General features: G+C 38.7%; 1 protein-coding gene across 11 annotated transcripts in view; it reads left to right on the top strand.

Moving 5' to 3' along the window:
* The window catches only part of LOC107315722 (DNA replication ATP-dependent helicase/nuclease DNA2), a 38,479-nt gene that overhangs the window by 1,159 nt on the left and 21,085 nt on the right, over positions 1-16,235 (top strand). For 8 of the 11 annotated variants that reach the window (XR_001556041.2, XR_004307819.1, XM_015866352.2 and 5 more), the window contains exons 4-23: positions 644-789; positions 1,158-1,283; positions 1,764-1,983; positions 2,504-2,621; positions 2,895-3,060; positions 4,314-4,508; positions 5,343-5,573; positions 5,970-6,086; positions 6,185-6,294; positions 7,498-7,607; positions 8,620-8,844; positions 9,342-9,535; positions 9,640-9,729; positions 9,835-10,027; positions 10,479-10,568; positions 10,892-11,074; positions 11,216-11,399; positions 14,109-14,282; positions 14,709-14,826; positions 15,053-15,154. Coding sequence is in view for 9 of the 11 variants with exons in the window: in XM_015866352.2 (XP_015721838.1) it covers positions 644-789; positions 1,158-1,283; positions 1,764-1,983; positions 2,504-2,621; positions 2,895-3,060; positions 4,314-4,508; positions 5,343-5,573; positions 5,970-6,086; positions 6,185-6,294; positions 7,498-7,607; positions 8,620-8,844; positions 9,342-9,535; positions 9,640-9,729; positions 9,835-10,027; positions 10,479-10,568; positions 10,892-11,074; positions 11,216-11,399; positions 14,109-14,282; positions 14,709-14,826; positions 15,053-15,154 (3,092 nt within the window). In the remaining 2 variants the exon portion in view is untranslated. Of the gene's footprint in view, positions 1-643; positions 790-1,157; positions 1,284-1,763; positions 1,984-2,503; positions 2,622-2,894; positions 3,061-4,313; positions 4,509-5,342; positions 5,574-5,969; positions 6,087-6,184; positions 6,295-6,934; positions 7,050-7,497; positions 7,608-8,619; positions 8,845-9,341; positions 9,536-9,639; positions 9,730-9,834; positions 10,028-10,478; positions 10,569-10,891; positions 11,075-11,215; positions 11,400-11,977; positions 12,243-12,480; positions 12,545-14,108; positions 14,283-14,708; positions 14,827-15,052; positions 15,155-16,235 lie in introns of those variants that run through there. The other 3 variants (XM_015866359.2, XM_015866360.2, XM_015866361.2) reach the window with 3 other exon arrangements.

The following is a 16,235-nucleotide window of genomic DNA, read 5'->3' as shown; positions in this document are numbered from 1 at the left end:
GGGAAGGGGCAATGCAAAGGGTCCTGACACTGTGATAATACCACTCTTGAGTTGTGATTGGTTTCTACAACAGCCAGTTCTATGACAAATGTCATTTACTACCAAACAAACTGATCAGCTTTTCAGCTGTTTAGTAAGGGCTTATGCGGAGGTCATAATTTATCTGTTCCTAGCAGTGAGCTAGGTGGGTTTCTGAGCCACTCTGATGTTGGAATAATTTTATGTGAGTTCATAAAATGCAGGAAATTACTTCATATATTCCTAATGCAAATACAGTATTTCTAGGATAGTAAAGATTCTTGCATAAGGAATTGCTGCTGTTAATGCTGTTCACAAGGAAGACTTGCTGGAAATACAGTTTAAAATATGAATGTGTTCCTTGTTTAGTTGTATAGGGATTGCGTCCTAATAGCAGATTTGGAATAAAAACAGGAGACAAAGCAATAGGAGAGACTCACCACAGTTTGTATTTGCAGTCACCTTTGAATCCATATTAATAAGTGAGATGAAAGGCCTAATGATTTTGCTATTAAAATAATTCAGGTGTGTCACACGTGACGTATCAACCCATACATTTTGTAGAAAATTTGTGTGAAGTGAATATGAAACTTAAAGTTTTTATGTTATATAACTTGTGTTGTAGGGCTCTGAATGTGCTTCACGGCAAACACTTGTTGGGACAATTCTTCATGAAATATTCCAGCAATCCGTAACAAATGACTTGTCACCTGAAAAAGTGGAGGAACTAGCAAATAAAATTGTTTATGGGCAGAAGTATCTCAAAGAAATGTAAGTAGCATTGCAAGTGCCTGTTTTTATGTTTGGAAGGTTTGATGCTTTAACAAATGGTTCCTCTTATTAGGGGAGCGTTCTACAAAACAATGAAATGTTGGTATCTCTTATATTTCCCAGTTCAGTAATGCAATTTAATATGCCTGTCCTGCTATACTTAAATGGGAAGTGTAGCTTATTTCTCTTAATGGGTGCTCAGCTGTATTTTTATGAATTAACCAGTTGATGTGAATGTGGTGTTATCTGTGTTTTAAAGCTGGTTGTTTAAACTTGACAATTATTTCTGTAAATGTGAAGTGCTTCAGTACCAAAGGTGAAGCTAATTTTGCTATTGCCCTAATGTAAAAAATGGCTTTATTTTGTAGGTATCATTTGAAGCTGAAACAAACAGACATAATGCAGGAGATAGAAGAATATTTGCCTTCATTTTTTAAGTGGACAGAAGATTTCATGCGCAATCCAGCTAACCAAAGTAAAATGCAACTAAAACTGTAAGAATCCAATATTAGAAATTAAATCTGTATATTGTGTATATTTGTATATCTCGTTGGGTACACTTAATTTTTAGGAGAGAGCTTTTAATACAAATCTCTTAACTGGTATGATGCGGTTCATTGCCTTTACCTATATATAGCTAATATTCAGCTCCTTATTTAGTTGCAATTAGGAGTAGTGGGAAAGTTATTAAGAAGTATCATTGTAAGACAGGGAGGACTGACATAAAAATCACAGTGATATTAAAATCATTGTAAACGATGTGGTAGAGAGAAGATGTGTTAGTAATAACACGTCCTTTTTCTTCTAGTCAGCTGGCTAGGATAGAAGATGCTGTAAATATAAGATTAAAAACTGGAATATTGAACTACTATTCAAATGTAATAGTTTGTCAGTGCATGCAAACTAAAGTCTGTTTTAATGCTGAAATATTAAGGAAAATCATTAATTTCCCACTTCCTTTGGTTTCTTCCTAGACCAAGTGAAGACAAAACAGGAGATTGCTCTGCTAAAGTAGAAATTGTAGATATCTTAGACATTGAAGAGAACATTTGGTCTCCCAGGTTTGGATTGAAGGGAAAGATCGATGTTACAGCCAGGGTGAAAATCCATCGCCAGCATGGTGTACAGTGCAGGATAATGCCGTTAGAGCTCAAGTCTGGCAAGGAATCAAACTCTATAGAGCACAGGAGTCAGGTACAAAAAAGTGTAATTTGACTATTGGTGGCTATAAGCAATCTGTTCTAGTAGAACGAATGACTTTGTCTCAAGGATATGAAACATTTGGTTTGTACATGATGTAATCTGGATTTATGGATGAGCAACCCTAGCATGCTCAAAGCTGATGTTTTAGAAATCAACCGAGGTGTGGGATGTGTGTTTATTTAACTCTTTCAAACACATTTATACCTTTTATCCTGAAAAACTGTTGATTAGTCTGTTCCTACTGCACATTTGATTACCAGCTCAGGGCAAAGAGCTTCAAGATCTATTGTTGCACATCTTGAAAGACAGCTGGTCTGAGTGAGGCGCAGTGTCTGTGTATAAGCTTTTTTAAGGAAGATGCCTTTTAATTAGATGCTTGGTTAGGTGTTTATTGGTTATGCTTTCTAAGTTATTTGTAATAGTAATGGCTGCTTACATAGATGTTCTTAAAAAGCTGTATTTAGTATATTTATATATGATACACAACAATTTTTTATATAAACATTTACAGGTTATCCTGTACACACTGTTAAATTTAGAAAGGAGAGTGGATCCCGAAGCTGGATTTCTTCTTTATCTTAAAACTGGTACTATGTATCCTGTTACTGGAACTCGCATGGATAGAAGAGGTGACCATGTCTCCCTACCCTGGAAACTTAACTAGCTTAATTATTATGAAGCATTTGAGTTACAGAATTTATTCTCATGAACCGAGTTGTACTTTGATGTATAATTTGTCATAACTAGTAAGTTGATGTTCAAAACATATTTAAGTTTTATTAATACTATGTTAGGGCTTTGCTATATGAGTATCTACTTCTTTGCTGTCTGAAGTGTGATGCCTAGTTTCTTTTGGATTAAGAATGATGAAAATAACAGCTTAATTTTTCTTTTCTTGACAGAATTAATAAAGCTAAGAAACCAGGTGGCCTTCTACTTAATGCACAGTACCTATAAGTCTACTGTGGGAAGCCAGCAGTCACAGCTTGCTGCTTTGCCTCCTGTAATTGATGACAGCCAAGCCTGTAAATATTGTTCCCAAATACACAATTGCTTTCTATATAGCAGGTAAGAAAAAGAACCCACAACCTTAGTTTGATTCTTGTTTTATAAATAATTTCAGCCTTTGATACAGTTATTTGATCTTTGTGATTTGATGGTTTATTATTTCTTCATGACAACTCTTGCACTCCAAAACAATGTTCCATAAACTCCAGCAGAACTCTTACGGTCTCTTTGATCTGGCAAAGATGTAACATCTTTGTTTGGGTGCACTTGCAGCTGAGAAAATCTGGAAAAATACTTAATGAATATAACAGATTTGTTATGTCTAACTTAATAATAAATTTAATTTAAAAGAAACCAAAACTATATCCTCATGACTTCTTGAAGTGGGCAGTCTTCTGAATCAGTAAACCTGAGCTATAACTTGGCAACTCTTTCCTATTGACTTTAATTGATGGTTTTCTTTTAAGGTACTGCACAAGTTATGATGTGTTAGTATCGTATTACTGAAGTGATGGTGTTATTATGTCTCCCATTTAAAAATAACAACAAAAAAACTCAAGTTCAAATACTTAGCAAATTTTTACACAAAGTTCCAGAGTTGGTTATTCAACTAATATGAAGTTTTGTCTTTTTATTTATTTTTAGCACAATAAAAGACAGAACCAAAGTTCTATCATGAAGATATGAAATGTGTTATATTGGAACAAGAGATGTTGTAGAAGGATAATGTTCATTTGTTTTTTCAGGTTGTAGCAATGAAATTCTGTGTAATGTTGAGGGAACTGACCTTGTGCACAAGCAAAGTATGTTTTAGTAATTGCTTTGTACATCATTATAATGTTCAGCTATGGCGGCATTACGTTATTCCTAACTCACCAGCTATTTTAACAACTTATGGACTAACTTTTTTCACTTTGGTTGCATTTTTATATGTGTGTTTATGTATAAATACCTACTGATGCTTACTCCAAGGTAAGTTGACTTGAAGGCTGTTTTTGTACTAGCTGTTAGATCCCATTTGCTTAAGTAAGCATCACAGTGGTACTTATATCTTACTAATAAAGAAATAACAGATGAAATGCTTAAATGTTTGCAGAACGATTCTTGGGATGTTTTCAATTGGTCTTTAACTTATTGTCCCTAATTCAAAATCATACAAGTGATGTAAAGTTATTAAATGAGGTTGTAGGAACAAAGAACATGTAATCAACTTTACTTCAGTGATAAGGCGTTACACAATAAACTTAAATTGGTGTTATGTACAAATTGACTTGCAAGAAATGTGGTAGAAGTTGATTGTTTCTCACTCCTAGAGCTGTGGAAGAAAGGATAGCCAACGTGTCTTTTCCTCCTGCTATTATGCCCATTATTGAAAAAGAGACACAGCACCTGAAACCTTCCCATTTAGAGTATTTCAGTCTGTGGTATTTGATGTTAACCTTGGAGATGCAAAGTGGAGACAGTAAAAAGGGGTATAAAAATATATGGATGATACCTTCTTTGGAAAGGTAAGATGAATTTCTAACTGGTACAAATGAGTGCTTGGACGCGAAGCATTGTCAACTTGTAGATTTCTCTACGAGGGAACCTAATGTTTTCTACTGCTTGTAGATATAATCAGATGTACTTCTTGTAAGGTAGAGGCTGAGATGTGAGCTGATGAAATCAATAGCTTACTATATTTATAGGTTATATATATATATATATTTATATATGTTTTTGTTGTTGCTATGAAGTCTCACACAGGAAGCAGTAAGTTAATCGCAGTCTTAGTTTTCAGAAGTAGAAATTATATCATTATTTTTTAGTGCCTGAGGGCTGACACTGGATGGTGGCTGTGAGTCCAGCTCACTGCACTGGTCTTCTGAGGGTTTTATTGACAAATAATGAAGTATTTTGGGCTCTGCTCCTATGCTTGCCTAAGAACATGTATGAACTCTAAGGGCACTTGCTGGCTCAAGTACATTCTGTCTTACATCCCTGGACCTAGTAGCTATGTAAAAATTAATGGGTGGTTTGTGGGCCCATTTCAATACGTTTGTTGCTGTGTTGTTTTAGGTGAAACCAGCAACTTAGTAAGCAAATATCAAACATTTTAGTCAAGTGCATCCATATGTTTCAGTGTTCAGTTTTTAACATAAAGTTATTTATAATTTTATTTTAGGTGTCAGAGTCTTTTCCTGAAGCAAGTATAACATGTTTATTTACCTTTACAATTCTTTTCTGGTTATAGTGACTTGTAAACTATATATATATATATTTAATTCTCACTTATGTGAAATATTAGTCATACTGAGGGGAACTTGTATTGCAAAATTAATTTCTTTGTAACATCTTCATAGAGAGAAGGCTGGAGACTGTGTTGGAAACATGATCAGAACTGATGAAGTTCAGGAAGTTTCTGAGGGACAATATCTGCATTCTTTCCAACGTAAAAATGGAGCTGTACCTGGAGCAAACCTATTGGTTGGTGACAGAGTTGTTGTGAGTGGAGAAGAAAATGGTTTACTTGGTTTGGCTTCTGGCTACGTGAGAGAAATCAGTGCAACAAAAATCTCCTGTTTGTTGGGCAGGTAATAGAACAAAAGGAAAAACATCTGCTTGGCAGCACTGTGATATGGTATGGGCTTCAAGAAAGGCACTTCCAGGTGTCAAAAAAAGCTCAGATATCATCTGTCTTTTCTTGCTTGGCTTGGGGAGGTACATCTCTAAAAGTCCTGCATCCTGACTGAAGGTGGCAGACCAGTATCCCTATGCTTGGGTATTTGCCTATGTTGACTGATGAAAAAACATGCTTGCAAGCTATATCTCCAACGTAAGTTTCTGTGGGTACTCTGGTTATTTTTGTTATTAGTAACTAATTACTCAGATTACACTGCCTTGAAATGTGCTCTTATTAATGAGTCTTTCATCATCAACTTACTGCTTGTAAGCAGAACTAATCTGTGTATGTTACTGTCATCCTTCAGGAATTTATCAAAGCTCCCCGGGAGTACCACATTTAGGTTGGATCATGAAGAAGGAGACTGTGGTATAGGAGTTCCCTTTGAAAACCTGTCCAAATTGATGAAAGATTCCCCTATCAGGTATGAAGAATTAAATTAATTTCATGCTTTGATTTTATCTTTTTTTTAGGTATCTTCTCAGTGAGAAAGTCACGATTCTTGTGTTTTTTCATCCTCAGTGAAAAGCTCCGCAACTTGATAATTGACTTCCACAAACCTGGTTTTATTCAGCATTTGAGCTCAGTCCTTCCTCCTGAAGCAAAAGAAGCTGTTGCAAGTATTTTAAAGGGTATTAAGTCTTTGTTTTTTTTTCCTCCCAAAGTCTTATGTTTAATGGCATATTTCTATTGTCAAAGCATTTATCACACTAAGTACAAGTTTTCTTTTTCTACATCAAGGTCTAGTAGCAGTTTTTTGTTTAAAAATAAGCTCTGGCATTACATGTCTTTCTGTGATTAAATCAGTCAAGCTACTTGGAAGACATGACCAGACATCTGCTTAGAATTCTGTTTTAATAGTTCCTGTAGCTTGCAGTTTTAGTATGTTCTCCCTGTTACAAAATTGGGAACAAGGAAGGCTTGGGATAGAGGAAGAGGACTTGGAGGGAGTGGGAGGAAGGAGATAGAAGTGAATGTTTACATCAAAGCCTATAGGAACTCTTGATGAATTGTTGACTACACGTAATATGCAAAGCTTTGTGGCACTCCTGTTTTGTTTTTTAAACAGAGGAGATATGTGATGGTGTCCTATAGTCAGTGAAAATACTCATTGCTGCTGACAGAGATGGCTGTGAAAACAGGAATTTAACTGAGTTGTCTTAAAACAAGTAACTTATAAAAAGTTTCTGAAAACTAAAAGATACACCTTGTTGCTTTGAGGTCTGCTTCAAATAAGAATTTTGCCCAGCCTCCTAGCAAACCACTGAAAGGGAAGAAAATGAGAGGAAGGTGTATGTGCTGGAACTCAAGCATGATGGATTAACAAGTACTGGAAGACAGGGAGTAACAGTTTCTTCCCATACTTGCAAACAAAACCTGGCTTTCAGTAAGACACCAATAATTCTACATGGTCCTTAATATTTATTTATTTTGCTTGAGCTTTGCCTAATCCAAATAACCAGACTATACTGTTCAGCTGCATCAGACTGGGGAAAAACAGCTCTGGTTTCTTTTTTTTTTTCTGGTGTTTTTTCTTTTCTAAGCAACATGATGCTATCTGTGCAATTCACTTTGCATGTTTAAATATGAAAATGGGTATAATAAAAGGAAAAATAGAAAATACCTTGTTTCTATTATATCATATGGTGATCATTTAGGCTATCAGCAAAAAATAAGTCACAAAAGGTCACAAATCATCTTCAGTGATCTGTTTCTGAGACAGTAGTACATACCCCGTACTACTTGTCTGTGTGTTGCGAAGTTGAACGTTATTACTCTAGCAAGTATAATTATGAAGCGTAGACATTTTACTGTTACTTTTTTCTTCTTTAAAGGTCTGAATAAGCCTCAGAAACAGGCAATGAAACAAGTGTTACTTTCAAAGGACTACACTCTTATTGTGGGTATGCCTGGGACGGGAAAAACTACTACAATATGTGCTCTGGTAAGATCCTGTGCTTTGATATTGAAAAGATTTGTAAGATTTGGAGAGCATTAAATTCATTTTATGTTTTTGTCAAGTAATTGCTGTAACTTAGCATACTGCTATTTGCATTATTTCAAAGAAGGAAACTTATTTAATGGAAGAATTTTTATTTATAATAGCTAACAGTCTGCTCTGTGAAACAGGGTTGTCTTTTGCTTCTGTGGGAATATGCAAGAGGAAGAAATTGAAGGAATACTTAATCACTTTGTGATGTTTTAATGTTAAAAATCTGTGTCCCTGAATGCTAGCAAGTCCTCAAGTCCTGAAATGCAGCTCAATAAAAGGACTCCTTGGGGAAGTCTATAACTTGTTCAGTGGGAGCTGCATAAACCCAAGGTGCTGAAGCTGTGTGGTCCTGTTGCAACTCCTCTGGCTAGTGGTTCTGCCTCCCCAGAAATGGGCTGTAGGAACTTACTGGGTCTAGGCTGTGGGCTGAGTGAGTTGTTCCTGAAAGAACTGATATTTCACTTCTAGTAGTTGTTGTCTTTCCTGAATGGTTGTTTTGTCTTCTGCCTTGTTTCATTCTCTGCTGCATGAGAACTTGTGGGGGAGGAGGAAGATGGAGAGTGAGCAAGCTGCTGCTGTTACCGGTTCAGCTCATTCTACTGAATTTGATGTTAAATTGTCATGTAGAAAAGTGTTTCCAGAATTGGTCTGCAAGACTTCTGCATACAGTATTGATATTCTTTGGCACGTGGCCTTTTTAATGCAGTTCACAAGCATGCGTAGTTCTTCCCTTACTGTTCTGTGTCACATGTAGTAAGCCTGATGTTTAGGAGATACATCAGATCTATTGCTCATAATCCCTTGACAATAGCTCAGTAGCCAATTTGGCTGGGAAGAATTACATTAATGAAGTCATACTTGCTGTTGGCTCCATCCAAAACTTAGTGTTCCACCCCAGTCTTCGTCACACTAAGTCTGTCTGCAAGCTAAAAGCATTTTCTTTTATCTCTTCTCCGCTCACTAGGTGAGAATTCTCTCTGCTTGTGGCTTCAGTGTTCTTCTGACTAGTTTTACACACACAGCTGTGGACAATATCCTGCTGAAGCTAGCCAAATTCAAAGTAGGCTTCTTGCGTTTGGGAAGGGCTCAGAAGGTTCATCCGGATATACGGAAATTTACAGAAGAAGAAATTTGCAGGTCCAAGTCAATTAAATCTGTGATGGATTTGGAAGAGCTCTACAACAGTCAGGTGAGAGGTGCTTCTTTAAGGCCTGCAGTGGATATTATGTTCGTGTTCTGGCTGTTCAGATGCTGCAGGGCTAGGAATCCATCCCAAGGGTGGGAGAAATCTGTGTTGAAAGAGATGCTCAATTCCTGCATCATTGCAATTTCATTACAGCCAAGAGTGACTCATCTTAGTAGTCTAAAAGCTGGAAAGCATTTTTTTATGTTTGCACAAAATAACTAATAGTTACATGTAATAATTCCCAAAGAGTTGGAGAAACAGATTGTGGCATCTTCAAAAATAAATTAGTTGAAAGAGTAAAAGTTGAAAATTGCAAGACTTTAAGAATACAAGGTCAATATGTGTGCAGTGTGAATGGTACTGATTTCAAGGGCTAAGATTTGCTGGTTTTTATCTTTTAGTTAATTGAAATGTTGGCTTTTCTTTTTTAATCCTGAAATTCTTTTTTAATCCTGTTGAGGGATTGAAGCTTTCTCTTATTAGTGTGTCTTGATTTTCAGCCAGTGGTAGCAACTGCCTGCATGGGCATAAATCACCCCATCTTTCTTCAGAAGCAGTTTGATTTCTGTATAGTTGATGAAGCTTCCCAGATCAGCCAGCCCGTCTGTCTGGGCCCACTGTTCTGCTCCAAACGGTTTGTGCTGGTAGGGGACCATCAGCAGCTGCCTCCACTTGTACAGAATTCAGAAGCAAGGTGAGATAAAATGCTACTGGACAAATGCCAGTAATATGAATTCTGGGAGGGCTTTTGCATGATGTTGTCTGACATGTTTTTGTGAACTGTTTGTTTTGTACTAGAGATCTTGGTATGAGTGAAAGTTTATTTAAAAGGCTAGAGCAAAACCAGAATGCTGTTGTCCAGTTGACTGTGCAGTACAGGATGAACAGGTACGTTGAACTTTTATTTGTTACAGCAGTTCCTTTATTTATTTATTTGTAATGTGGGATTGAAATTGCAAGATTTGACATCATTTCTTTCTTCTTAATCCTTAGTAAAATTATGTCACTGAGTAACAAGTTAGTGTATGAAGGCAAACTGGAGTGTGGGTCAGAAAAGGTGTCAAACGCCACTGCTAATCTGCCAAATCTAAAAATGCTGAAACTGGACCTTGCAGATGCTTCCAAAATGTGGTTGATAGAAGTACTTGATCCAGACAAACCTGTGTGTTTTCTGAACACTGAGAAGGTAAAGTTCATTTATTTCTCTTCCATTTTAATTTTTTATTTGCTGGAAAAATCCATCTTCAATGTAGAAGTCCATCTTCAGTAAAAGATTCATCTGTTACAGCTCTCAAGCAAAATGGAAAGAACCCACACCAAGAAAGTCTGTTTTTTTTTATACATACTGTATGAAATCAGATGATTGAGCCTTGACAGCTCCTTGAGGTGACTTGCTCTTACTATTAACTCGCTGTTATGAAATGCCTAGTACTGGAAACTCATTTTGTCAAATTGTTACAGCCTGTTTTGCAAATGATCTATTCTGAGATGAATTTCTGATACAGGTGTACTCTGTAGTATTTAGCATTTTCCCTTTAAAATAAATTAGTATAAAAACTGAATGATATGGTGAGTTAAGGACCAGAATACAGTGCACCTTTGGAGATGGTCATTATTTTCTGCTCATATTTTTAAAGGTCCCGGCACCAGAACACACAGAAAAAGGTGGTGTATGTAATGTGACAGAAGCCAAACTAGTGTTCTTCCTCACGACTTTATTCATTAAGGTATCTTTTACTTGAATGTTGCTCAAGAGGGACGGTTCTGTAATTAATCTTATATTGCTGTAGAAATTCTGACCACGTGTGTGGGGTTATTCTTGGAGGGATAACTGAGGGTAAATTCATGGTTGGCTGTGTGTTGCAACAGCAGGGGGTCTGAGGTCTGCGTTCAGTTCCCTGTTTTGTGCTTGGTTGAAGTTTGGGGTGAAACAAAAGCTGGGTGTTAAATTCTTTGAGAGATGAGGATGGGCTTCCTTGGGAAGGGAAGGGATTTGCCTTTCTCTCTTGCCAGTTGCAGTGATGATGTTTTCTGTTTTTGCTTCATTTAGGCTGGCTGTAAACCTTCAGACATTGGTATTATATCGCCGTACAGACATCAACTGAAGGTAATCACTGATTTGATGGCAAGACTGAAGGAGAACAGAGTGGAAGTCAACACTATAGACAAGTACCAAGGAAGAGACAAAAGCATCATAATTGTGTCTTTTGTTAGGAACAGTAACGATGAAAACGTGAGTCGTTCATCCTAACCTAACTTTTATTCCAGTTTAAGAACTATCCTGAACATTAAATATAGATACATTTTGAAAATTATCTACACCCAATTCTGCAGCTTGTGTAGGAAAAATAAAAGCAAATTGTTTATTTATCAGCTTGGCGCCCTCCTGAAGGATTGGAGGCGACTTAACGTTGCTATCACGAGAGCCAAGCACAAACTCATCATGGTGGGCTGCGTTCCGTCCCTCTGCCGCTATCCTCCTTTGGAGAAGCTGCTCTGCCACCTGCAGTCTGAGGCAATGATATCCTTTTTCAAGACTGTTTTGTGGGAGGGGAAAGGTAAGAACCCTTTGGATAGGAGGTAAGAATGGGGAGGCCTGTGATCATTTAGATGATATACTGTGCTGACAGTTGGCATTACAAACAAGATGTGCCAGGAGGAGGCTTCCATGTTGAGTTAATAGGTGGATCTAGGGCTTCCATTCTGTCTTGAAAAGCAGAAATAAAATTCCATGGGGATCTGCAAATCAGCTTTGACATTGCTTTGATTTTTTAATTTGATGACTAAATTTTAATGCTTTTTTTTTCCCCTGATCACGTTAGTTGTGGGGCATCTTCATGTCAGTGTGATTATTCTATTGGAAGAGCCATTTATTTCAATACTTACAGAGAGAACGCTTCAGGTCTAAGGTTCCTAGACTGGAAAACTGTACAACTTGTCACCCATTGATCTTTTTCCTCATTCTCTCTGACACTGTATGGAGTTTGTTTTTGTTCCAGCTCCTTACAACTCCTATTTAAATAGGAAAGTGAGGGGTTTTCTTTGCAGGCACATCATTCCATCCTCATGCACATCTTTTGTTTGGGAAAGCAACACATCACTGAAATGCTCCAGAGCAGCTTCCTTAACTTCCTACATCTTCAATCTCCCCGCGGGGGCTCATGAAAGTATCCACAAATGTAACATTTTATGACTGTGAAGTGCTCTAGAAGACGTTTCTTGTGTGTTTCCTTCTGGCGCTGCTGAATGTAGATTATTGCTCAGTGGGGTGTGAGTGCTGACACTCACAGCTCAGTGTGAATGAATTACTTTGTGATTTTAAATGTTTCCTTCAGTCAAAGTAATGATATGCATTTCTTTATTTCTTTAATAAACTGGTTGTTGAGCTGGTCCTTCTAGCACAGCCTGTGTGTGTCTGAGCAGCCAGAGGGGTAGAACTGGAGCAGCTCCCCCGGCTGCAGCAGCGTTTGGTGCTGCTGGTTTCAATGCAGTAACTGAGGAACCAAGTAATTTCCTCCTGCACAGCCCGCAGTGCCAGCCGGGGCTCGCTGACATCATGATTAGAGCCGTGCTATCGCGATACCCGCGTGCTGCAGGCGGGGCGCCGTCGGGGCCGGGCTCCGGCAGCGGCGGGCGGGGCGGGAGGAGGCGCGGGGCCCGCAGGGAGCGGCCGGGCGGCGGCTCCTCCTCCTCTCCACCATGGGTGAGCGGCAAAGGGCCGGGGGCTGCGGGCAGAAAATGTCCATTGCGGGGCCTCGAGGGGCGGCGGCGGCGTGGCCGGGATGGTGGCGGCGGGCGGTTGTGGTATCCCTGGGAGCCGGTGCAGCCCGGCCCAGCAGCCACGGGAAGGGAAAGGAAGGAGCGCCGTGCGGATGGGTCTCGCTGTCACAGGGCGGCAGGGGCTTGGTGCTCTCACAGGGCCGGGGCTGCCCCTTCCTGCCGGCTGTCCCCGCGTGTGGCAGCGTTTTCTATTGAGGTGCCTGTAAGTTGAGGCAGAATGGGAGTAATTGTTCAGGTTGTCTTGGGTGCGTAACCTCAGTGATGCTTCTTTTCTAGAAGATGTGAGGTAGGCTGGGTTGTGCGCTGCTTTGGTGTTTGATGGGCAGTGAGGAATAGAGAACGTTAAGAAGGTAATTTTCTAAGGTTCTGATAGCTTCTGATATCTAAAAACCTAAATCAGTGCAGTGCGATTAAAGGAGTCAGACAAGTGATGTGATTGCTCTCGGAGGAACCCAGTGGGAAACTGTCTGGCTGTTATAAAGAAAATACGCACACGTATATGTAATATTTAATTGCAAACAGCAGAGACCAATAAATCATAAACTTCTTTTGCTTCTTTCCAATCCTTTTGATCCCGGTGAATGAACAGTGTGGCTTTGTCTCGTGTTTCCATTTGGTGGAATAGATGGCAGCCTGAACGTTTGAGATGCTTCGTTATGAGTGAAAATAAACTGGGAATCTCCTCAACGCTCTGCTCTCAGTAGCTGCAGTTCTAGGGAGAGGAACCTCATCTGTTGTGTCTGATTAGACGTTGAAAAGCTGTGGGAATCTTACTGATGAGGTTCAACCCCTACACATAAATTTCTTAGTGTATGTTCTGTAGAGTGCACTAAAAGCATTTCAGACTGGAACTTCTGGCAAAAGCTTCATTTTCTACACTTAGATTCTCCTGCCTAGGAAATATTTTATATCTATGAGAAGGATCTTAGATTTTTATTTATTTCTGTTGTTGTTCAGGAAAAAACAAGCATGTATATGTAATGTTTTCACAAAACTGCTGCAGCCTCAAACAGAAAACATATGCTTTAATCATTGTGAAAGTAGAGCCACAATGGAAAATAATCCTATAGAGGAGAGAACTGTTGTGAGCCTGTTGTACTACAATATACCAAGCAGGAATGTTTCCTAGGTACAATGGTGAGGGCACTGATTGCTCTTAAGCAGCCGAGCATCTTAGCACAGCATTGATGATGGTGCTGTCTTGCTGTTTCTGGCTGCTATGGAGAGGTGCAAGGACAACAAACTGAAAACTGACATTTCTGGCCTCCATTTTTGATAAACCTCCTACAACAGCACAGTATCTGTGAAGGTGTTTGTTCTGGACACCTTTCCATGGTGTGGTGCTTGTAGCACTTACTGAATTATTGCTTTGAATATACCTAGTTTAAGGTAAGCTTCCTTTGAGTAAGGCAGCTATGAATCAGTTCATTATTTTGCATCCTTTCTAAAACTTGAACCTTAACTTTTTTCTTGCTTTCTTGCCTTAGCTGTGAAAGACCCAACAGCTGTAGAAAGAGCAAATTTACTGAACATGGCCAAACTGAGTATCAAAGGACTCATTGAATCAGCCTTGAGCTTTGGCCGTACTCTGGATTCTGACTACCCTCCTCTGCAGCAGTTCTTTGTTGTCATGGAGCACTGCCTGAAGCATGGCCTTAAAGGTGTGGTGGTTATTCTAGATGCACGTTTCTCATCCCAAACATGCAGTCTTTCTTCCTTTCTCTCTTGAATGAAATGAGATCTAAGTGTGCCATGTTTCTTAAAGAAGAAAGTAAATTATGTGAATTTTATCCTTCTGTGATTGATGCTGTCACTAGTACTTCACAACTTGCATTTCTGCATCTGCCAGCTTTTTGCTTTGTGAACCATTTGTTGTTGTGAGTGACCCAGGGATTCAACATCTCTGTGTGTGTAGCATGTATGTTTAACTAGACCTTTTAAGTATTATCTTGTTCTAGCAGCAGCAGTTTTCTGTTAATAGCAAAGTAATTTGTAAGGTGACTGGGCACTGCTGAACTGGCCAGCTATTTTTGAAGGAAACTGCTCCAGCATTTCAATTAACTCAGTGATGTTTTTTTGTTTCCTAGTAAGGAAATCCTTTTTAAGTTACAATAAAACTATCTGGGGTCCTTTGGAACTTGTGGAGAAATTGTATCCAGAAGCTGAGGAAATAGCAGCAAGTGTCAGAGATTTGCCTGGCCTCAAGTAAGTTGTGTTTGGAAAATATACGGCAAGAAATACAGGATCTGAATGAAAATCTACAATTATCATTGTTTAATTTGGTATTAATCAAGCCTTTTATCAGCTAGCATGCAAACTAAAATAGTTTCAGAAATGCTTTACCAGTAGACTGATAAGATAATCAAGACAGCAAATAAATTGATATATGGTTGATTTTGGACTGTTTGTTTTCACCATCCCCTTTTTCCAGAACACCACTGGGCCGGGCCCGGGCCTGGTTACGGTTGGCATTAATGCAGAAGAAAATGGCTGACTATCTTCGCTGTTTAATCATTCAGAGAGAGCTTCTCAGGTAAATAGATTTTGTTTAGAATTTATTTTTATGCATGTAGTTTCCTAAAAAAAAAAAAAAATGTTTTCTATTTGCTGCTTTCTAATATATCCTTAAAAAAAACAAGACATGACTTCTGGTATCTGGGCTGATTTCCTGCAGTCCTTGCGGTCAAGAGTCCAAACCTTGTTGTCTCATAAAGATTGAGGTCCTCCTGATGGATGCAGAGATGTCTCCCCCCATGTTCTGCAGTGTGCCTGGCTGCTCTTTCGTTGGTGAGGGTGATGGGGAAGGGCTCCTGCTGTGTTCCTCAGCCATGAGGAATGTGGATTGGAAGCATGTGGAGAGGAGAATAATTCACCCTCACCATATGCGTGGTTTCCTACTAAGCATCCATTGTGTGGAGGATTGTTGACTTGAATTTGCCCTTCCTTTCACAGTTCTAAATATGACATTGCTTTCTTCTAGTATAATTCCTTCTTTGTGGTGAGCTGAGTGAAGTACAAAGGACTTACCATCTTATTTTCAGTTCCATATAAATATTATAAATACTTGTAAATATTTTGAAGAATTGTCGTTTACCACGGATAATGCTGATGTGTCAGGATGTCATTGATGGTCAACAGCGGTGGACTTTTCCATTGAATGAGCAGTTTGTTTCATAGGGTCTAAAGTTTGTTTAGAGAATGTGAGGAGGATATTGATCTGGCTTGGTGGAGTATTTTTCTTTTAAAAACCTTTAAATAATTTCTTCCCATTTTTCTTACACCCTTTAGTCTCTTACTTTGCTTATTTAATTTCAAATATGTCTTCATTGATGTCCACACTATTTTATCATAAGACTTCTGTTAGAGTGGCTACTACAAGTGTATAGGAAAGACCGTTTTTAAAAGCAAGGGAAGTCTTCCTACCAAAGCTTTCCAGTCCTCCACCAGCTTGTGGGAGAGATTTGTGGAGCCAAAGGCTCTGTCTGTGTTTTTGAATAGCCTCTGAGGCAAACTGTGTGCTTCCTAGTTTTAAACATTCATGGAATCAAAGTGTGTGCAGACTTGGCTCTTGTTTAGGAGTGCTGGAAGATTAGAATCAAAGGAAGTTCAGATTC

Source organism: Coturnix japonica, chromosome 6 (assembly GCF_001577835.2).
Source record: "Coturnix japonica isolate 7356 chromosome 6, Coturnix japonica 2.1, whole genome shotgun sequence".
NCBI classification, from domain to species: domain Eukaryota; kingdom Metazoa; phylum Chordata; class Aves; order Galliformes; family Phasianidae; genus Coturnix; species Coturnix japonica.
The sequence above is the reverse complement of the archived record's forward strand: the minus strand, read 5'-3'. Positions and strand labels throughout refer to the sequence as shown.